General features: G+C 43.7%; 1 protein-coding gene across 3 annotated transcripts in view; it reads right to left on the bottom strand.

The window, feature by feature from the left end:
* The window catches only part of CNTNAP2 (contactin associated protein 2), a 559,041-nt gene that overhangs the window by 409,833 nt on the left and 133,888 nt on the right, over positions 1–15,320 (bottom strand). For all 3 annotated transcript variants that reach the window (XM_015854927.2, XM_015854925.2, XM_015854926.2), the window contains one exon: positions 1,698–1,891. In XM_015854927.2, the coding sequence (XP_015710413.1) occupies positions 1,698–1,891 (194 nt within the window). The remainder of the gene's footprint in view (positions 1–1,697; positions 1,892–15,320) is intronic.

Below are 15,320 nucleotides of genomic sequence, written 5' to 3'. Positions count from 1 at the left end.
TTGTTTGTGGGTTGTTTTTTTTTGTTGTTGTTGTTGTTTGTTTGTGTGTTTTTGTGATAATCTGGGATAACTTGCAATTTTTACCCTATTCTAAAGATGCAGGACACTCACAGAAGCTGTACTCCATCAATTAGCTCGCCAAGCAAATACAAACACAAAATACAGATTTCAGCACAACTCATCACATCCTGCCATAGGTTATAATGATGTTCTGTAGAATGCCGATAATATTCCTTGAATTCACTAAACATTTCTAATTGTTAATAAAAAAATGAAATATTTTCTTACAGAAATACTGACAGTTTTTCTGTAAGAAGATACAGTATAAGAAGAAATCTCTGTAGTAAGTCCTCAGAAACGCTATCTGTTTCAGAAACAGTCACAGCTTGAACAAAAATCACCAAGACATATTGCTGAATGATCTTCCCTTTAAGGTACTAAGAACAGATCATTCCTCAGCCTCACTGTCCTGCTTTATGTATCTCTCAGACAGTCAGCTTCACAGTCCCATTCCCTTGAGAGATTCATGATTTCAATAGTAGTTCTTTAAGAAGACTTTTCTAAGATAATACAAACACTAAAGCCTACAAGTATTTTACATACATAGGAGCCCTTGAAAGTAAAACCTCTTAGATTCATCAAGTTTAAGCACAAGCTTCATTTCCTCCCTGGATGAACAAGATCCATACAGCCCATTCCTAAAGAATCTAAAGCAGTACCCTATTGTCTTCCTCTTCACTCCTGCTTCCACTCATTCCCACATTTTCATTTTCAGAAGCCAGTGTTCGTCAAAGAGAATGCTTTCACAATGAGTTTCAATTCTCTACTAAGAGTCTGCATATTCACAATATAAAGAAAGTTTATGTTACACAAACAAAACCACTGACATCACACTGGATTTTTGATGTTCATTTTTAATAGACCATAGTAAAACAAGATCTGACTAAAACAAACCTAAAGAATAACAAAATTAAAGCTTGTCTGATTTGACAGTACTCCTCCAATGAAACACAGTAGTTAATCAATTCAGTTGGGTTTCAGAATATAGTGTTTTGTTCTCAAAGTATACCTTATCAAAAGACAATCAATCTGCATGAACTACTATGAGTACAGATGTCAAATAATGCTATCTTGTTTGTCAGCAAAATAGAAGGCAACTGTTTTGAAAAAGTAGGAAATTAGTGGCTTATCTGTGAAAACATAAAACAACAGGACCAAATTATATGCTCCTCTGCAAAATTACTATAGCATGTAGATTCCTGTAGCTTCAATATGGAAAACGCCACATACATTAGGAATACCTTCTTCCCTAGCATACACACAAAGAACAAGCTACCTCTCAAAAAATATTAGAGCAGAATTCTCAGAACTATTTCTGTGTCTCACTTTTATTCTGCATAAATTGAAACAGGGGCAAACAAAGGAGCAAAATGTGAGAGACCCACTGCAGAATGCAGTTCACCAGGAAGTGTTGCTATGCATCTTTAATAGCTACTATAACCCCAAATAAGACACTGCTGAGTTCTAGGTAGGACTCTTGGCTACAGCTACACCTTGAATTACTACATTTTGAGCAAAGCATAGTTCTGTTTCCTCACAGATACAAAACTAATGAACTATAAAACTATATAAACCCTACAAATGCAGTCAATCAACATCATCACAGCACAGAGTTTCATTACACATCAGTGACTTACCCAGATATTTCCATCCTGATGGTAAGGCTTCCAGTTTCTCCCTGTATCACTACAGAGCATCCGGTACTGGGTAACCCAGTCAGAACTGCTATACCTGCCTTGAGTTGCGATAGCACTGATCTGCTTCCTATTACCAAAATCCACCTGCAGCCACTGATAATGATTACTGTCTGATGGAGACCAGCCTCCTGCACCTGTTGGGTTGAAACAGAAGAGAGATGTAGACCTCTGACACTTACTTTGAAGGGAACATATTGTGAAGATGTTGATTGCTGGAAGGCAGACTAATCATGAGATGTATAACAAAAAAAAAAAAAAAAAAAGAAAAGCATACAAAAGAAATATCATTGCTTTTTTTTTTTTAAAACACATCTTTAGAATATATTCAAATGCATTAACTCTGTTGACTTAAATATTTTATGACGTAGTTATAATGATGTAATGGGCTTCTTGCTAGTGACTCAGTGTCTTTATGATGCCTTAATTACACTTAATTAGTTTTTGCCATGTAATAGCTGTTCAGAGGCTGACTAATTTGCCATGAAATCCTTTGTTGCAGTCAATTTGTACAAATCAGTAATACTCTCTGAACTTCATAAGCACTTGCAACAGCATTTCACATGAGATAATACAGATAAAAAGGAAGATAAAAAGTAAACTCTGCTTCTTCACACTTTGCAACAGAGTACAGAGTGAAATACCTAGCAGGTGGTGGCAGTTTGGATTTGGTCTCAGTTTGCTGGGAGTACAAGCTGTCACAGAGAACACTAAAAGACATCACAGAGAAAATTCATTGTTCCTCCAGAGTCTACAAATTAAACTGGTTGTAAATCCATTGACTCTTGTCAATGGACAGATAAATATGATGGGAAGATCAGCACGATAGAAAGGAGCAATAAGGGAAGGGAAAAACATTGCTTACCCATATCAGATGATTCCAGGTTCACAGAAGAAATCACCACCAAAGAGGAATCTCCAGAATGAGAACCTACCACTGGGGCAGTCAGCCCTTAAATGGAAGGGGTCTAAGAGAAGTGAAGCCAGGCTCCACCCCTTCTGGTCACACAGGCAAATTGCCTTTACATGTGCTCCCAGGGCAGACTGGGTCCTTCCCCCAGGTGATCAATCAGTGGTTTAGGACATGACTCAACAGTTCCCATACACTCCATTCCTTCATGGCATGAACCAAGGATTGAATCAGCTGGAGGGTTAGCCTTCCTTAACACAGGGATACAACACACTGCGACATGTAGACAATTGCAATTATGATGCAGGTTGACATAAGATTAGTGTCTGTACACTAATGCACACAGCATGGGAAATAAACAGGAAGAGTTGGAGATCTGTGTGTGGTCGCAAGGCCATGATCTCATTGCAATCACGTGGTGGGACAGCTTGCATGACTGGAATGTTGTCATGGAGGGCTATGTGCTTTTTGGGAAAGATCAGCTGGCAAGGCATGTTGGTGGAGTTGCTTTTTATGTGAGATAGCAGCTAGAATGTACTGAATTCCACCTTGGGGAGAGTGATGTAGCTGTGGAGAGCTCGTAGGTGAGAATCAAGGGGAAGGCTGGTAAGGGTGACGTTGTGGGTGTGTACTAGAGGCCCCCTGATCAGGATAAGGAGGTTGATGAAGCCTTCCATAAGCACTGGCAGCATCACAGTCCCAGGCGCTGATGCTTGTGGGGAACTTCAGTTACCCAGATATTTGCTGGATGAGTAATGTGGCCAGGCACGCATGGTCCAGACGGTTCTTGCAGTGTGTTGAAGACAACTATCTGATGCAGGTGATAGAGGAATCAACAAGGGGAGAGGTGCTACTGGACCTTGTTCTCACTAACAAGGAAGGACTTTTTAAGGAAGTAAATGTTGGAGGCAGCTTGGGTTGGAGTGACCATGAGATGGTGGAGTTCAACATCCCAAGTGAAAGAAGCAAAGCAAAAAGTAGGATTGCTACCCTGGACTTTAGAATAGCCAACTTTGATCTCTTCTGGGACCTACTTGGAGCTATCTCATGGGCTAGGGTGTTAGAAGGTAAGGGGGCCTATGAGAGCAGATCAGCATTTCAGCAGCTCTTCTTTCAAGCTCAGGATCAGTGCATCCCTGTGAGCAAGAAATTGGGAAGAGGTGGCAGGTGACCTGCATGGATAAGCAAGGAGCTCATGCACAGACTCAAAGGGAAGAGGAAGGTCCATGAAATGTGGAAAAAGGGAAGTGTATAGAAATGTTGTCAGGGCCTGCAGGGATGCAATGAGGAAAGCTAAAGCCCACCTGGAATTCAGTCTGGCAAAAGTGATAAAGGATAATAAAAAGGGCATTTTAAAGTATGTTAACAGTGAAAGGAAGACTAGGGAGAATTTGGATCCCCTACCAAGTGAGGGGAGTGTTCTGGTAATGGGGGATGTTGAGAAGGTGGAGATACTGAAGGCCTTCTTTGCTTCTGTCTTCAGTGTAAAAGCTCTCCCTCAGGAATCCCAGACCCTGGAGGTTAGTGAGAGCATCTGGGGAATGGAAGACTTCCCTTTAGTCAGGGAAGAGGTGGTCCATGAGCGCCTAGGCAGCACCAATGTTCATAATGATATGGTGCATCCACGGGAGCTAAGGGAGCTGGCAGAGGTGATTGCTGAACCGCTCTCTATCATCTTTGAGAGGTCTTGGAGAATGGGGGAGGTGCCTGCAGATTGGAGGATAGCCAGTGTCACTCCAGTCTTCAAAAAGGGCAAAAAGGAAGATCCAGGTAATTACAGGCCAGTCAGCCTGACCTCTGTCCCTGGAAAGGTGATGGAACAGCTTGTGCTGGATGCCATCTCCAGACAACTGGAAGAAAAGGAGGTTATCAGGAGTAGTCAGCATGGGTTCATCAAGGGGAGTTCATGCTCAACCAACCTGGTAGCATTCTATGACATTGTCACTGACTGAGTGGATGGAGGAGGGAGGTCTATATAGTCTACCTTGATTTCAGCACAGCATTTGATACCGCCTCCCATGACACCTGACATGGTTTTGTAATGTTGCTATCAATATTCCACATCATAACATCATGTGCAGTATGGATCATTAAAGAGTTCATACTCCAGTTCTGTGGAATAACAATGCCCCAAATACTCAGCTCTCAGAAGAAAACTACGCATCCCAGAGGACTTCGCGGTCAGAGATAAGTCACAGGAGGAGGACATATATATAATCTTGCTCCCAGGCTGGAGCTCTCTCTCTCTCAGACTCTCAGAGAGTGGGAAGCGTTCCAGCCGTGTCGCCTAGAGTTCACAGTAGGCCTCTCAGTTTTCAGAGACTCTCTATTTTGTTTGATGTATTAGCCTCAATCATATTGTATTATATTGTGTTATCTTGTATTCTGATATCGTATTTAGTAAAATAAGTTTTCCTCCTTAGATCGCCACCACTGTTCTCTTTACCCATTCCCCTTTTCCCTTCCCTTTTGGGCCGGAGGCCCTATGGGATGGCTGCACCCTGTCACGGGCACAGGTAGATCTAGGTAACCTGTAAGAACATCTTTATAACAAAGCTGAGGAAGTGTGGGATAGATGAGTGGACAGTAACTAGCAGTGTTCCCCAGGGGTCAGTTCTGGGTCCGGACTTGTTCAACATCTTCATCAATGACCTTGACGAGAGTGTAGTGGCCACCCTCAGAAAGTTTGCTGCTCATACCAAGTTGGGAGGATTGGCTGACATGCCTGAAGGCTGTGCTGCCATTCAGTGAGAACTAGGCAGGCTGGAGACCTGGACAGTAACAAACAAGATGAGGTTCAACAAAGGCAAGTGTAGAGTCTTACATCTAGGGAGGAATAATTGCATGTACCAGTACAGGTTGGGGGATGACCTGCTGGAGAGGAGCTCTGCAGAGAGGGACCTGGGTGTCCTGGTGTATGACAGGCTGGCCATGAACCAGCAGTGTGCCCTCACGGCCAAAAAGGCCAATGACATTCTGGGGTGCATTAAAAAGAGTGTGGCCAACAGGTCAAGGGAGGTGCCCCTCTACTCTGCCCTGGTAAGGCCTCATTTGGAGTAATGTGTCCAGTTTGGGACTCCCCAGTATAAAAAAGACAGGGATCTCTTGGAAAGAGTCCAGCGGAGGGCCACAAAGATATTGAGGAATGGTTAAGTGAACAGGGTCTGTTTAGCCTTGAGAAAAGAAGGCTGAGAGGGGACATGATCCAGGTCTATAAATATCTGAGATGCGGGGGGCAGAGTGCAGAGGCCAGACTCTTTTCAGCAGTGTGTGGAGACAGAACAATGGGAAACAGACAGAAACTGGAGCATAGGATGTTCTTCACGAATGTGTGCAAGAACTTCTTTACGGTGAGGGTGACCTAGCACTGGAACAGTCTGCCCAGGAGGGTTGTGGAGTCTCCTCTGGAGAGATTCAAGACCTGCCTGCACGCTGAGCTGTGTGACCTGGTGTAGGGAACCTGCTTTGGCAGGGGGATTGGACTTGATGATCTCTGAAGGTCTCTTCCAACCCCTATGATTCTGTGATTTTGTGATTTTCTGAAGACAACTGATCAGTTTCTGATTGAAGTTCATGTTCTCTCATGGGCCAGTGCTCAGTGGTGTTACTGGAGGCATGCAGTTGTTTGGTGCAGGTCCATCTTATGTTCCATCAGTCCCACATGGGCCATCACCAGTTGTCATGCTTGACCTCACAGTGACACTGGAATTCTTCAATAGCATTTTGATACTTCCGGTGATCCTACATACTCAAAAAACTCAGGGAGAATAGCACAGATGTTTCAGGGGTACCAGGAGGGGAAGTTCTGCCCTACAAGGCATATTCCTATCCTGGGTCAACACTGCAGCTTGCACAGGGGTATGCCCTGGCTGCCTGTACCGCATCCTTTGGTCAGATATCTGTGACTACATAACTACATCAGGCACCAGAGGGGAAGTCTTGATCTGCCATAGTGACATGATAGGGGACCCCTTAGCAATGAAGACTGGAGTGTTGCCCACAATGTCACTAGGCCATGTACGAATTACTAGAGGCACTACTGATCCTCCGACCTCCAAAATCTCCCCGAAGGTGCAAGTAGGCCACACCACTTTGGTCCTACCTGCACCTTCCAAGGCTATTTTATTCTATGGGTACCTGGTTCTAAATTCTCAGGAGCACAGGGCAGAAGGCTATTTTAATTGCCAATTTGGAATCTAACTTGATTATCAGTGCCCATAATTTGGATCCTAAGCAGAGAGGATGTCATCTGTAGTATTTTCAGGGCATTGGGTCTGCCATCTCTAAGCCTTTCATTCAGGTCACACAGGTTTTCATAGAATCATTTTGTCCACCTCTGCAGAGACTGTGAGTCTGTCTTCAGGGCAGCCTTAAGAACACCATTATAGTGTCCAATAAATCCTGGCCCTGTCAGACTTTATAGCAGGTGGAATCTCCATTCAATGTTGTTTTCTTCTGCCCAACATTTTATTATTGCACTGGTAAAATAAGTGTCTTGGACACTCTCAGTGATTTGAGGTGTTCCATAGGCAGTCATCAACTTGGTGGCATATGCATGGTTTACTCTCAGCACTGGATAGGCCTGCATTAGCCCACTTGCAGTGTTGACACAGGTCAGGGCATATCTCACTCCCTCAGACTGACGGAGGGGCAGTCTGTTCCAGTGCCTAATTTCTCTTTCAAAAAAGAAGTCTGTCCAACCAGAATCTCCCCTGGTGCAACTTCAGGCCATTTCCTCTAGTCCTATTGCTAGTTACATAGGAGAAGAAGCTGGCCACAATCTCCTTTTAGGTAATTGTAGAGAGATATTACATTTCTCCTGAGCCTCCTTTTCTCCAGGAAAAACAATCTCAGTTCCCTGAGCCACTCTTCATAAGACTTGTGCCCCAGAGCCCTCACTAGATTCTGAACATACTCCAGGGACCCAGTGTCTTCCTTGTACCTATGGACTCAAAACTGAATACAGTAGCTGAGGTGTGGCTTCACCAGGGCTGAGTACAGAGAAATGATCACTTCCTTGTTCCTTCTGGCAGTTCTACTTCTGATACAAGCCAGGATGATATAGGCCTTCCTGGCTACCTTGGCACTCTGCTGGTTCACATTCAGTTGAGCATTGACTAGCGACTTGTAAGAGATTATTCTTTCACACCATTGTCTCAAAGTTTGCTGAGGACACAGATGGACAAGTCCTGGTCAAGGGTTGAGAAATCCTTTGTCTGAGGGACATAGATGGATAAGACCAACTAAGGCAACAAGAAAGAGACATTCTGCAGCTTGATGGCCAGGAAGCAGTTTCTTGTGTGGGCTAATCTCAAGGAAGATGGGTGTACTGCACATGACACCCAAGCACCGAGGGATGTCTTGTAGGCAGGAAAAAAAGGAGGATAAAAGAGGGATCAACAACCACAAAGTCAGGTTTTTGACAACAGATCCCTCAAGAAGAATAGGTTTTCAACAACAGATTCCTCATCACCTGAGACCTTCACGCTGAAGAAGAACAAGAGGTTTCTGACATGAGAAACATCACAACCTGCCTCTCCCTCCTGGACTTGCTCTGCGCTCTACCTGCTTGCTGCCTAAGGCCAGCCACTCTGCTGCTGCTCTTCCCCAAAGGTGTCTGCCATCAGATCCCTCACTATGGAATGCCTGCATGCTGACGGACATTCCTGGGCCTGCTACCAAAGACCTGCTGCTACCTCCTGGACTTACCCTGCAGTTTCTTTCTGGACCTACTCTGTCGCTGCACCTTCTTGCTGCCTAAGACCAGCCACACTGCTGCTGCTCTCCCCTGCGCTTTTGCCTCAGACCATCAGAACGGCATGCAATAGACTGATGCTGGATCCTGGTGATGACTACTCCACTTTCGCAGTTCTTGTTTCTTTCCTATCTTTTCTATTCCCCTCCTTCCTTTCCCCATGTGAGAGTCCTTCCTTGTTTTCTGGCTCCAAGCTTGCTTCCTGAGGTGTTTCTTGTGAGAAGACTCTCAATGATTTATTGAAGTGGCAAGTAATGGGTGCTACCGTGTGACAATCAATATCACTTTTTGGGTATTTGAAAGCACTTTCCTTCAGAACTGTTTTCCTCTGGAAGAGAGTGCTCAGGAGTGTTTACAGGTGGAAGATCTGTCCTGTGACTAAATAACTCCGGCTTGGTATGGGAAAACAGGGGAATGATATCATCGTGCCCTGTGAAAAACAGGATGCGGATGGGTATCCCTGCTCCCTCTTATCTGCTGGCAAGGCTCAGAAGATGGGAACAAAGGAATTTCTGCTAAGATCCCAGAGCCAGAAGCTTCCATTCCAAGGAGTGCTGACTCAACTACTTTGGATTCGAGCTGTCACTCCAAAGAGAGCTGACTTGACCACTTTGGACTTATAAATAAGTTGGTACTACCATTGGAAATTGTCTATGCAGTCACCATCATCATCAATGGAACAACAGTGCCTGACAAGCCACTGCTACTGAAGAGCAATGACTGAACTACAAACCACACTGGATCCATGGTGGTAACTATCTCCCTCTTGCTTCCTACAAAGACTCCTTTCTTCTATTTCCTAACTTTACTGTCACCTGCCTTCCCTTTCCCATCACCCTACATCATAATAGTGTCTGTCCTCCCCCTCCCCATCTTCCCAGTTAATATTTGTAATAAACTGGTTGGACAAATATTTGAACCGTTGTTTCTTAATCTCACACTGGGTATACATATATCAAAGAACCTCCCCACCCTCCTATATCCCTATATCCCTCTCGCTCCTATATTGGAGTGAGATACCCCATCACGTAATCTGTAGTAGTGTCCGTCCTCCTCCATCTTCCTGATTAAGATTTGTAATAAACTGGTCAGACCAGCATTAGAACCATTGTTTCTTAATCTCATACCAGGTATATATATATTAAAGAACCTCCTCTCCCTCCCATAAATTGAAGCAAGACACAGCCCCAGGTCCATTTCTTCCTCATTTCTTCCTCATCCTCAGCTACTCTGCCCTAAGCCTATAGTTTTGCCTGGGGCTGTTGTGAATCAAACTGCAGGACCTGGCACTTGATCTTATTAAGCTTCATCCCATTAGCCTCTGCCCATTGGTCCAGCTAGTCCAGAACTCTCTGCCTGGCCTTCTTCCTCCTTGGCCAATAACACTTTTTCCCAATTTGGTGTCGTCTGCAAACTTGCTGAGTCAATGCCCCCATCCAGGTCATAAATAAAGATACTGAACAGGATGAGCTCCAGTACTCTTGGGGAACACTACTTGTGACCAATTGCCAACTGGATTTTACTTCATTCATAACCACACTCTGAACATGGCCATCCATCCAGTTCTTTACCCAGCAAAGTATGTACCTGTCCAAATGTGGATGACAGTGTTAAAGGCTTTACTAAGGTCTAGGTGGACTACATCAACAGCCTTTCCCTTGTTCACCCAGAAAGTCACTTCTTCATCAGTCAAGCAGGACCTGCCTTTCATGATTTTTTTCTGGCTGGGCCTGATCTCCTGGTTGTCCTGCACCTACTGTATAGTCATGCTCAAGATGATTCACTCCATAACCTTTTCTGGTGCTGAGGCCAGGCTGGCAGGCCCGGAGTTCTCTGGATTTTCCTTGCTGCCCTTCTTGTAGATGGGAGTCATGTTGGCAAGCCTCCCATCTTCTAGGATCTCTCCAGTTGACCAGGAATGCTGATAGATGATGGAAAGCAGCTTGGCTATCACCTCCACCAGCTCCCTCAGCACCCTTGGGTGGATCTCATCTGGTCCCATGGACTAGTGACAGTTGAGGTAGAGTAGTCTCTAAGGTCTCTAAGTGTTTCCACGTGAATCATGGGAGGTTTATTCTTCTTCCCATCTGAGATTTCCAGGTCAGGGAAGAAGAGGTAGAGTGTCCTGAGGGTAACTGATCTGAGTTTTAAAGACACGTGTACAGAAGACATTGTGAACCTCAGCCTTTTCTTTATCCTCAGTGGTCATGTTCCTTATTGCAACCAGAAAAGGATGAAGATTCTCCTTGGCTCTCCTCTTACTGTTAATAAATTTGGAGAGAAGTTTTTTACTCTCTTTTACAGTGGCCAGGTTGGGTTCAAGCTGGGCTTTTGCTTTTCTATTTTTCCCCCTGCATTTCCAAACAGCTTCTCTGTGCTCTTCTTGAGTTGCCTTTCATTTCTTCCACAAGAGATAGATTCTTTTTCTGCTGGAACCTCAGGGAAAGCTCCCTGCTCATCCACATCAGTCTTCTTCCTGGCCAGCTCATCTTATGGCACAGGGGACAGTCTGCTCCTGTGCCTTTAAGACTGCCTCCTTGAAGAGCGACCAGAGTGATCCCTTTATCCTCCAGGACTGAATCCCAAGTGACCATCCCTACCAATGTCCTGAACAGTTCAAATTCCATCCTCTGGAAGTCCATGGTAGCATTTTTCTTAACCCCCTCCAGACTTCAGCATGAATTGAGAACTCTGACATTTTGTGTTTACTGTCTCTAAGACAGCTCCTGACCTCCACATCTCCTATCAGTCCTTCTCTGTGAACAGCAGATCTAGTGAGGCATCTTATGTGGTAGGCGAGGCTCTCTTACCAGCTGCATCAGGAAGTCATCTTCCACCACTCTAGAAATATCTTAGACTGCTTCCTCTGCACTGTATTGTATTTCCAGCATAGATCAGGGAAGTTGAATTCCCCCATAAGAATGAGAGCTAGGGATTGTGGAATGTCTGCCAGCTGCTTGTAAAATGCTTTATCTGTCTCTTCATCCTGGTTAGATTGTCTATTAAAGACCCCACCATGATGTCTGCCCTGTTAGCCTTTCCCTTGATCCTTCCCATAGAAATACTGCCTTTTTGTTCCCAGCCCCAAGTTCAACAACATCAAAACACTCTCTAACATAGAGAGCCATGCCACCACCCCTCCTTCCTTGCCTATCCCTTCTGAAGAGCTTATAGCCATCCATTCAGGTAATCCAGTCATGGCAGTGATATCACCATGTTTCTGTAATAGCAATTAAGTCATAGTTTGCAGGCTGCACAATGATTTCCTGCTCCTCCTGTTTGTAGTCTGTGCTGTGCGCACTGGTGTAGATGCACTTCAGCTGAGTCCGTTGCCTTCATCATTCTTATCTCTAGTGAGCTTTGTTTCATCTCCTCCCCTCTTCATGCCCAGTTTAAAGCTCTCTCAATGAGTCCTGCCAGCTCCTGTGCTAGAATCCATTTCCTACTTTGAGATAGTTGGGACTATCAAGCCAGGCACTGAATAAACCACCCCATGGTAAATAAAACCCCAACAAAATTCCTGCAATTGCACCAGCCTCTCAGCCATGTATTTATGAGATGGGTTTTCCTGTTCCTCTCAGTATCCCTCCCTGCCACTGAAGGGATGGAGAAAATATGAACTGTGTGCCTGCTCCATCCACTAAAAACACCAACACTTTCAAGTTCTTTTTGATAGTTCTCAGGCTTCTCTCAACAACTTCACTCCTGGCCTGAACTATTAATAATCAGAGGGGTGAATCAGACTAGGAAGCTTCTTAGAAATATTCCCGACCTAGGCCCCAAGTTTGTTGCACACTTCCCTATGGGTAGGGCCAACAAATACGGTAGCCCGTTTCTCTCAGACAGGAGTTACCTTTGATAATCACCTTCTTCTTGGTGGGAGCAGTCTTGAGATGTGGAGTCAACTGCTTCATCCTAGTCAATCCTGCTGGTGGACCTCCCACCACATCCTCTCTCACTTCATCCTCAAGTTCCAGAGTCTCAAACACAGGGGATCTGGAGAACTGAAGTAGATCAGGATAGCATTTGCTTGTGATGCCAAGCTAAGACCAGGTTCTGCTCCTCCTCTTCTCTTAAATCACCCCACTCTGCTTGATGATGGTAGGGCAGGGAGGTCCACCACTGCTTGGGGGGCATCATCCTGATACCTTTCTTGCAAGTCTGACAGGGACTTGCTCCTCATTCTCTCTCAAAGAGTGGTGGTGAATGGAGTTAAATCCAGATGGTGACTGGTCACGAGTGATGTTCCACAGGGGTCGGTGCTGGGGCTTGTACTCTTCAATATCTTTACTGATGACCTGGATGAGGGCACTGAGTGCACCCTCAGTAAGTTTGCAAATGACACCAAGTTGGCTGGAAGGGTTAATCTGCCTGGGGGTAGCGAGGCCCTGCAGAGGGATCTGGACAGGCTGGAAAGCTGAGATGAAGCCAATGGGATGAGGTTCAACAAGACCAAATGCCGCGTCCTGCACTTTGGCCACAACAACCCCAAAGACACTTGGAGCAGAGTGGCTGGAAGACTGCATGGAGGAAATGGACCTGAGGGTATTGATTGATGCTTGAATGAACATGAGCCAGCAGTGCGCCCAGGTGGCCAAGAAGTCCAATTACATCCTGGCTTGCGTCAGAAACAGTGTTGCCAGCAGGAACAGGAAAGTAATTGTCACTCTGTACTCAGCACTGTTGAGACCTCAAGTGTTGTGTCCAGTTTTGGGCCCCTCACTGCAAGAAGGACATGGAGGCCCTGGGACGTGTTCAAAGAAGGGCAACAAAGCTGATGAGGGATTTGGAGCACAGCCCTTATGAGGAGCGCCTGAAGGAGCTGAGATTATCCAGTATGAACAAGAGGAGGCTCCTTCAAGCAGCACCCCTGAAAAAGACTGCTTGTCCAGCTTCTGCTTATCTTTGCAATCATAAGCAGAGATACCCACCATTCACCTCCTAGATAATGAGCAGTTGTCAGTCAGAGTCTTTTTACCAGAAAGGCCTCATGAAGCAAGCTTTGAGACAAAAAAGAAACAGTTTTTTCTTTCATACCAACTGAGGCAATTCCCTGCTTTGGCATGGAATGCTTCTGCTCCAGAGCAAAGTACCTCACCAAAAAGAGTCACGTTACCTTTAAAACCAATTATGAAGTGTGTTAGATGCCAAAGGATAAAGCTCCAGTGTCTAGGAACTGAAGTTAGGCAGCAGAGGTTATGTCTTCAGTCTTGAAATTGATTAACTTTATTTTAGTACCTGATTTGCAGGACCAACCTCTTTCTGGGAAAAGTTTACTAATGTGGGCAAAAGTCTGCTGTGTGGAATACTGTTCTTGTGTTACAACCTATATACATCATCTCCATGTACAAGTGATATTTCTTTGAATGTTAATGCTTTTTAAACAAGTACACAATAAAAGAAATACAAGCATTTAGAAAAAGTATGATAACTTTTATCATATCTTATGGGTATGATTTTCATGCATGTGAAACTGAAAGCAACTGATTAGAAAGAGTAAGAAAGACCTATACTATACAGTCTGTAAAAGTGAAGTGCAAACTTCTTAATCATCCAGTGTTTGTGACCATTAGCTCCTGCTTGAGTACAAACAAGGTTATACATATTCTGAGTTGAGTTAGAGAGCTAATTAGGTTTGCCTTTGAGATGATGCCTATAAGAACACAGACATACTTATTCACTATTTACAGGTTAATGTCCCAGTGCTGCTTCAGAATACTTTATGTTCAACTCTGTGTTTTTAAAATAGCTGGTAGTGGACTTAGTTATTTTAAGGAAAAACAGCTATTGCTGTAATGGTCTTTGGAGGATATGGAAAAAGTATATCTGTAATAAACACATCCAGCCTGGCTGTCTGCAAGGCTACATGTATGCTTCCCTGTCAGAGTCAGTTGTTCATTAGCTTCAGAAGTTACTAATGAACTAAATTGGTTTTTGCTGGAAATAATCTATCTGGTCAGATATATCAGGCTGATTTGCTGACTCTAGCTGTTTGTGGTCCTGGATAGCTTCCCATTTTGCTTATGGCTCCAGGTGGTCTTATAAATGCTGCCTCTTCAAATACTTGTTTGTGAGTAAGATTTTTCATGCAAATTTGAAGACAGTGCACATTATTATTACTTTTTTTCCTTCCCCTTCCCACCTCAGCCCCCCCAGCATGTGTAATTAGAAACACAGAATCACAGAATCACAGAATTATCAAGGTTGGAAGAGACCTAGAAGATCATCCAGTCCAACCATTACCAATACTTCCCAGCTAAATCATATCCCTGTATCTAATAAATTGATCATGTTTTCTGAACTTTTCAATAAAAAATTATTTATGAACTGAAAAAAATCCTTTGTTTTCATCAGGTTATGGCAAATTAACTGAAGCCAATGTTGCTTTATTTTTATCCAATGATTTGACCTTAACTTTCCATAGAGTTTAATTTAATTGCATTTTTATAGAAAAATATGATGCTTTTCTTTTAAAAATTTCCTTTTTGTTTCAGTGAACCAGTCTGTTCTCCATCTACATTAATTTTATTATTAACATATATGTATGTATTTTTATTTTTGTAACATGCTTTTCCTTCCCCTTCACAGTCATGGTTCTGGTGTCTTCTCACAGTGCATGTTTTTTCCTATCATTCTATGTATTGCTTCAGTTGCAGAAAGGACTTGTAGTTCCAGAAGAGTGAGCTACAACAAACATTTTTATTTGTACTTATAAGAATACATTTTTTAAAATGTGAACATTTTAGAATAATATTTAATTAGGACCAGAATGTTGAAGTACAGAATAAAAGTTTTAAGGTCAAATGAACGGCAATCAAAAGAGAGATTCATGGAGCTTCACTGAGTTGCATTACAAATGCAAGCAGGATGGATATACATTTTGAAGTTGAGGTTATTAATT

This window comes from Coturnix japonica, chromosome 2 (genome assembly GCF_001577835.2).
Source record: "Coturnix japonica isolate 7356 chromosome 2, Coturnix japonica 2.1, whole genome shotgun sequence".
Taxonomy (NCBI): Eukaryota; Metazoa; Chordata; class Aves; order Galliformes; family Phasianidae; genus Coturnix; species Coturnix japonica.
Note: the sequence above shows the minus strand (reverse complement) of the source record. Positions and strands in the feature narration are given on the sequence as shown.